The 7,908-nt window shown below is 46.5% G+C and overlaps 2 protein-coding genes across 2 annotated transcripts; one reads left to right on the forward strand and one right to left on the reverse strand.

Annotated features, from left to right (window-relative positions):
• Positions 1 to 305: 305 nt before the first annotated feature.
• On the forward strand, positions 306 to 1,334 carry LOC113745349 (zinc finger BED domain-containing protein 5-like). Its single transcript, XM_027276884.1, has 2 exons — positions 306 to 898; positions 1,003 to 1,334. The coding sequence occupies exons 1-2, from the start codon at positions 406 to 408 to the stop codon at positions 1,332 to 1,334; spliced, it is 825 nt and encodes a 274-aa protein (XP_027132685.1). The 5' UTR covers positions 306 to 405.
• A 1,449-nt stretch (positions 1,335 to 2,783) lies between these two features.
• On the reverse strand, positions 2,784 to 3,663 carry LOC113745350 (zinc finger BED domain-containing protein 5-like). The gene is made up of 2 exons (XM_027276886.1): positions 3,285 to 3,663; positions 2,784 to 3,180 (listed from the first exon to the last, which is right to left on the reverse strand). The coding sequence occupies exons 1-2, from the start codon at positions 3,652 to 3,654 to the stop codon at positions 2,849 to 2,851; spliced, it is 702 nt and encodes a 233-aa protein (XP_027132687.1). The 5' UTR covers positions 3,655 to 3,663; the 3' UTR covers positions 2,784 to 2,848.
• Positions 3,664 to 7,908: the final 4,245 nt, after the last annotated feature.

The raw sequence follows: 7,908 nt of genomic DNA on the forward strand, positions 1-7,908 counted from the left end.
ATGGACGAAGCCACAGACAGCAGCAAAACTTGTCTGTTGATTGCATACGTCCGCTTCGTAAATTCCAATTCAATCAGCGAGGACTATGTTAAACCCGTGCCAAGAAGAGCCACGCGGAAGAGCTTCAAACTACGACGACACACGAACACGAGCTGAATTGGGGAAATTGTTTGGGGTTCTGTTCAGATGGCGCACAGACCATGGCAGGGAAAAGGAATGGGCTGCGAGCACTAATCAAGAGGGCCGCACCAAAGCAGAGTGGACGCACTGGTGATCCACCGGGAAGCAGGGCCCAAGCACCTCAGCCCTGAATTAAACGAGGTTCTGACAGCGGTTGTGGACGTGGTAAATTTTATCAAAACGAGACCCCTGAAGGCACGACTTTTCACTGCTGTTTGTGAGGAGATGGGAGCTGACCATACGGCTGTCCTGTTCCACAGCGAAGCAAGGTGGCTTTCCCGAGGCAAAGTGCTATCGCGCATCTTTGAGCTGAGATCGGAGATCCGGGTCTTTTTGGAGGAAGAGCGAATGTATGAGGCAGCAGCGAAGTTTGGTGATGACATGTTTCTGATTAAATTGGCCTACCTCAGTGACATATTTTCAAAGCTGAATGAACTGAATCTTCAACTTCAGGGCAAAGACAAACACCTACCTCACCTGGCAGACAAGATTAACACATTCACCCGCAAGCTCAATGTGTGGGAGAAGCGCATGAGTCAGGGGCGGACGGACGTCTTCGAGAACCTCACTGAACTCGCAGAAAGCATCGATTCTGGTGCCACCACAGTGCTCCCGTGTATCCAACAGCATATCGAGGCATTGGGAGGATTCTTCGGGAAATACTTTCCCAACAGTGCAACTCAATATGACTGGGTCGTGGACCCATTTCATGCAAGTGGTAAGTTCTGATATATCATTTCATATTATTTCATAGTAATTTCCTTCAAAAAAGTTTTTGCTTAAAATATGACAAATTACTGATGCTTCTCTGTCCTTCTACAGCGCCTGCTGATTTCAGCTGTGCAGAAGAGGAGCAGCTGATTGAAATGACATCAGACTCGGCGCTCAGGTTGAGGTTTCCAACTATACCACTCAGCCAGTTTTGGCTCGAGGTTGAGAAGCAGTACCCGTTGATTGGGCAGAAAGCTGTGGGAATTCTGCTGCCCTTTGCCACATCATATCTCTGTGAAATTGGGTTTTCAGCAGTTGCTGCCTTAAAAACAAAGTATAGGTCCCAACTCAACATTGAGCCAGATTTGAGAGTGGCTGTATCAAGCATTCATCCCCGGTTTGATGAAATGTGTGGTATGGAACAGGCTCATTGCAGCCACTGATTCCTGCCATTGTTTTTGTTAGTCGCCATATTTTTATGTTTTTGTTCTAAACAAGTCATTCTTAAAAAAAATGCACTGTTTGATGCCTGTGGTGCCTTATCATTTATTAATGAGCTTGAACATTTTCACATTAAGTGTGCATTAGATTTGTTCACCTGCCACTGTCTTTTCATTACTATTATTTTTTTTGTGTGATGACAATGTTTTCATGTTCAGTGTGTTAATGAACTGATGTCGCTTTAATAAATTTGAAAAGTATATATCAATGAGCTTGAACATTTTCACATTAAGTGTGCAATAGATTTGTTCACCTGCCACTGTCTTTCATACTATATTTTTTTGTGATGACAATGTTTTCATGTTCAGTGTGTTAATGAACTGATGTCGCTTTAATAAATTTGAAAAGTATATATCAATGAGCTTGAACATTTTCACATTAAGTGTGCAATAGATTTGTTCACCTGCCACTGTCTTTTCATTACTATTATTTTTTGTTGTGATGACAATGTTTTCATGTTCAGTGTGTTAATGAACTGATGTCGCTTTAATAAATTTGAAAAGTATATATTTGTATGTAGGCTATGTGTTTGTTTTTTCATGACCATTTATCGGTGGCGTGCAGGTGGGGCGCGGCAACACCAGACCTTCTCAGGTGGGGAATGAGGAAAAAGTTTGAGAACCATTGCCCTAGCTCACATCCACAAACTTTTTACGAGTCTTCATACTCGTCGTATTTAGTCCTGTGGTGTCTGTGTTGTGTCAAAACACAGCACACAGACCTAAAGACACAGTATGAAGACTCGTAAAAGTATATTGTGGATTGAGCTAGGCAATGGTTCTCAAACTTTTTCCATCATTCACCACCTGAGAAGGTCTGGAGGTTGCCGCGCCCCACCTTGCACGCACCGATAAATGGTCCATGAAAAACAAACGCATAGCCACATACAAATATATACTTTTTCAAATGTAGTAAAGGCGACATCAGTTCATTAACACACGGAAACATGAAAACATTGTCATCACAACAAAAAATTATAGTAATGAAAGACAGTGGCAGGTGAACAAATCTATTGCACACTTAATGTGAAAATGTTCAGCTCATTGATATATACTTTCAAATTTATGTAAAGCAACATCAGTTCATTAACACACTGAACAGGAAAACATGGTCAATCACAAAAAAAAATAATAGTAATGAAAAGACAGTGGGCAGGTGGAACAAAGCTATTGCACACTTAATGTGAAAATGTTCAAGCTCTTGATATAGACTTTTTCAATTTTTAAAGCGACATCATTCATAACACACTGAACATGAAAACATTGTCATCACCCAAAAAATAATAGTAAGGAAAAGACTGGCAGGTGAACAAATCTAATGCACACTTAATGTGAAAATGTTCAAGCTATAATAAATATAGGCACCACAGGCATCAAACGTGCATTTTTTTTTAAGAATGACTTGTTTAGAACAAAACAATAAAATAATGGCAGACTAACAAAAACAATGGCAGGGATCAGTGGCTGCAATGAGCCTGTTTCATACCACACATTTCATCAAACCGGGGATGAATGCTTGATACAGCCACTCTCAAATCTGGCTCAATGTTGAGTTGGGACCTATACTTTGTTTTTAAGGCAGCAACTGCTGAAAACCCAATTTCACAGAGATATGATGTGGCAAAGGGCAGCAGAATTCCCACAGCTTTCTGCCCAATCAACGGGTACTGCTTCTCAACCTCGAGCCAAAACTGGCTGAGTGGTATAGTTGGAAACCTCAACCTGAGCGCCGAGTCTGATGTCATTTCAATCAGCTGCTCCTCTTCTGCACAGCTGAAATCAGCAGGCGCTGTAGAAGGACAGAGAAGCATCAGTAATTTGTCATATTTTAAGCAAAAACTTTTTTGAAGGAAATTACTATGAAATAATATGAAATGATATATCAGAACTTACCACTTGCATGAAATGGGTCCACGACCCAGTCATATTGAGTTGCACTGTTGGGAAAGTATTTCCCGAAGAATCCTCCCAATGCCTCGATATGCTGTTGGATACACGGGAGCACTGTGGTGGCACCAGAATCGATGCTTTCTGCGAGTTCAGTGAGGTTCTCGAAGACGTCCGTCCGCCCCTGACTCATGCGCTTCTCCCACACATTGAGCTTGCGGGTGAATGTGTTAATCTTGTCTGCCAGGTGAGGTAGGTGTTTGTCTTTGCCCTGAAGTTGAAGATTCAGTTCATTCAGCTTTGAAAATATGTCACTGAGGTAGGCCAATTTAATCAGAAACATGTCATCACCAAACTTCGCTGCTGCCTCATACATTCGCTCTTCCTCCAAAAACATCCGGATCTCCGATCTCAGCTCAAAGTGCGCGATAGCACTTTGCCTCGGGAAGCCACCTTGCTTCGCTGTGGAACAGGACAGACGTATGGTCAGCTCCCATCTCCTCACAAACAGCAGTGAAAAGTCGTGCCTTCAGGGGTCTCGTTTTGATAAAATTTACCACGTCCACAACCGCTGTCAGAACCTCGTTTAATTCAGGGCTGAGGTGCTTGGAGGCCAGTGCTTCCCGGTGGATTACACAGAGCGTCCACTCTGCATTTGGTGCGGCCCTCTTGATTAGTGCTCGCAGCCCATTCCTTTTCCCTGCCATGGTCTGTGCGCCATCTGAACAGAACCCCAAACAATTTCCCCAATTCAGCTCGTGTTCAGTGAAATAGTCGTCAAGTAGTTTGAAGAGCTCTTCAGCCGGGTCTCTTTGCACGGGTTTGCAAAACAATAAGTCCTCGCTGATTGAATTGGAATTTACGAAGCGGACGTATGCAATCAACAGACAAGTTTTGCTGCTGTCTGTGGCTTCGTCCACTTGTAGCGCAAATCGATTTTCTTTAATTTTTTCAACGAGCTGTGCTTCAATATCGGTGGAAATGTCACGAATTCGCCTGGAAACTGTATCGTTTGATAAGGGTATTGTTTTAAGTTTCGCAGCGCTTGTCTCATCCATCATAATTGACACCATGTCAACTGCGGCAGGGAGAATAAGTTGCTCAGCAATCGTGTGAGGTTTTTTGCACTGGGCGACTCTGTATGCGACTCTGTATGATGCCATTAGTGCTTTGGAATTACTTGAAGTAGCTTTCACCATTCGCTTCTCTTGGTGATGGTATTCAGTGAGTTTGCGCTGAAAAAAATCAAGTGGCTTGTCGATATGCGTGGGGTGTGAGGTCTCCAGGTGTCTCCGCAATTTGTTCGGCCTCATACTGTCAGCTGCCAGTTGCCGGAGACAAAGAACACAGAGAGGTCGTTGCTCATCACCCACCTCCACTGCCGTGAATCCCAACGCAAGATAGGCCTCATCATATTTTCGTTTGGGGCATCTCGTCTTCTCTTTCTCAATTGCTTTAGAATCGCTAACTTTTGTTGTGGCCCGTATAATAAACTTGTCCATTTTTTAACGCAGCTTTTAGGGCTGCCTGTGACGATAGAAATAACAGCTAACTGTGAACTAGCTAACTGCTGTCTGAGGTAAAATAACAAACGAATCGAACGTTAAGATTTCTGCGCAGACTCAAACGAAATTGTCGAAGGCTTCCAATGCCACACATGGTGACACTGATATGCGAGCTATACTCTCTCCATATAAAGAGTAGTGGTGCTGGACCTGGGAGATGGGAGAGACACCGAGAGAAGGAGCAATGCTCACGCCTTGGCCGGCAAACTGAGAAAGGAGATCCTGCAATTACACCAGCTGAGCGGTTTTTTATCGTAACCAAAATAAACGTTGTAAAACAAGTTAAAACGGCATCACCGTTGGAGTCATGACCTATAACTATCAGGGTTAATTGGCAATAACTTAGAAAAATCTGCTGTGGGTTGACTGAGTCATGTTAGCGTCAGTAGGCTGCATGGACGTAAGACATGAAACAATGTTCGCACCTAGTCACTGATAACGTGGACATCTCGCCAGAAGTGTAGACTCACAGCCCACCATCATCTTCAGCGGCACATGCACATCCTCCCAGGCCGATTGTGATGAATAGATAAAACTGAGCTGAACCACCACCCTACCAACACTTAGTATTATATTATTTCTTTGACAGTTATCTCAAAGGGAAAAAAGAACTTTGGTGGATTCACACTTAAAAAAAACAAACATCAATAGCAGTCCAATATTAACAATCCACAATTAACTTTTTTTTCTCTCCTATGAACGAAAACAGCAACCAATAACACAAAAACACAGTCCAAAACCAGAGATTGGTGTCTCTTCCAGGGCACGGAAATGCAAGGGATACATTTCAAAATAAATTGGTTTAATTTTGTGAATGCCTCCGAGTGAATTGTTTTCCTCCAATGGAAGTAATTAGTAAACATAGACATATACCTTTCAATTCCCGGTCTATTGATAATTGTTTTATAGTAACTTTTTTTGGTCAGTGTCAGTGCATCGCCTCCGAGCCCTTTTGGTACCGTAGCCCATGGCCGCTAAACCCATGTTGCCCCTGCGTTTGCGGGGAAACGGGCCCATTATGTCCACGCCCCCCCTCCATCAGGGCCCCCGATTGCCGGCGCTGTAGCGGGGCTCGCGCCTGCTCATGGGACGCCTGGTTTATCCATGGCCGCGGTCCACCGCGTCGCCCACGTCCTCCACATCTCTCCTCATCTGCCCCCATCGAACCCCTTCCGGGCTGCCCCGTCAGGTTTTTTGCTTGCTTACCGCACCTGCTCTCTTAGTGTCTCTGGGGACCACCCCTGCCCCTCCTTCTTCCCCGGTCGCTGGCATTCCTTCCCGCTCCTCTGGCGCACCCCTCCTTCACCCCTTCGATCCCACAAACGTTGTAAACCGGCCTTTAGTGCAGTAGAGTCGATCCAAGCACCTCGTCCCCCTGTTGCTGGTGTCCCTGACTCCACCCACCTGCAGCACAGGGGCAGATCAGCATCCTACCCTGCGCGCTCTCCATTTCAGGTGAGATCAACAACCGCATCGCTTAGCAGACAGGGCCTTCTCGCCCGCATGGAGCGTGTTCCTCCATGCAGCTCCTTTCGCCCGGCCTCTTTTGTTTCACAGGATCTGAGCGTAAGAGCAACAGGGACCCGGACATAGCATCAGCATCGCCATGTCAGGGTTCCAGCCCTGTACTCCACTTGAAACCTTACAGGCCAGCTCTTCCAGCCAGCGCTGCAATCTGCCCTTTCGGGCTCTTTGAAGGACAGTAACCACTGGAGGGCAGAGTAGTCAGTTCGGACAGTGAAAAGGCAGCCACACAGATAGTTCACTTGAAGTGGCTTATTGCCCTCAGATAGCCGCGTTCTCTCCGTGTCAACACAGTGCGCATGTCAGCCTTGTTGAAAGTCTTAGGAAGTACACACCACTTCTCCCCTCCCACCCCCCACCTGACTAGTACCGCCCCCATCCACACAAACGGCGTCGGTGTCCAAGACGAATGGCAGTTAGGGTCTGGGGGTGGACTGGAATCTGTCAGGCCTTCTTTCAAGAGCTAAAGCCTGCTCGCACTCAGAGCCAAGAGAAATCGCTGTCTTTCTGCTGCAGGCGGAACAGGGCGCAGCTAGACAAGAGAAGCCGTGCACAAACCGCTGTAGTAAGACGCCAGTCTGATTAAGCTTTTCAGCTCCACCAGGTTGGTGGGGGTGGCCATTCTCTCACTGCTGCACCTCGCCTACCAAGTGCGAAATGCCACCTTTCCAACCCGTGCCCCAGAACTCAGCTCTCTCTCATGAAGCAGCACTTGTCAGGGTGAAGCTGCAGACTGGCCGCCGATATACTCTGCCAGAACCCGCCCGCGGGCCCCCAAGCTGCATGGAAAGAGTCCCAGGGACTAAGTAGTCGTCCAGGTAGACCAGACACGCCTGTCGGGAATGTCACTCAGCACCTTTTCCCATCAGCGTTCGAATTGGCTGGAGCTTGCACAGGCCAAAGCAGAGGGGGGGGGAGGGAAAGGGGGGGTGGTAGGGGGACTGGAACTCACAATCCTTGCCTGAACAGAAATCATTCTTTGGTTGGCTGAGTGGCACCTGCCAATATCCACTTGCGAAGGTCCAATGAGGAAAACCAGGACGAGCCGGTTACAGTCCCCAGAGATTCGTCGATTCGGGCAGGTGTACGAGTCCTTTCTTGTTCACGCTGTTTAGTGGCCTGTAGTCCACCAGAACCCTCATCTTTGGCAGGGCTCGATGATGTCTTCACATCTCGTCAAATAGCGCTGTCTGCAGGGCCTCATGGGAAGACTGGGGGGCGTGTCTGATGGCCGGCATCGCGGTATAAATTCTGCTGCACCAGGTTGGGGTCAGGCCCACTCCTCCTCTGAAAAGAGCAAAACTGTCTTTAAAGCATTGTACTCAAAGTGGGGCAGGCGCCCCACTGGTGGGGCGCGGAGGTATTGCAGGTGGGGCGCGTGACATCGGATTTTTTTTTTTCCCATGCGGATTTTTTTCCCCCATGCATGGGAATATTTTTCTGTTTTGCCTACGAGTCAAGTTTAAAACATTCATCCACAGTTAATTAATAATTTTGAAAAGCCTGTCAGAAAGGAAATCAACCTTTGAGTCTGCGCGGAA

The sequence above is a fragment of the Larimichthys crocea genome, unplaced genomic scaffold (genome assembly GCF_000972845.2).
Source record: "Larimichthys crocea isolate SSNF unplaced genomic scaffold, L_crocea_2.0 scaffold66863, whole genome shotgun sequence".
In the NCBI taxonomy this organism is placed as follows: domain Eukaryota; kingdom Metazoa; phylum Chordata; class Actinopteri; family Sciaenidae; genus Larimichthys; species Larimichthys crocea.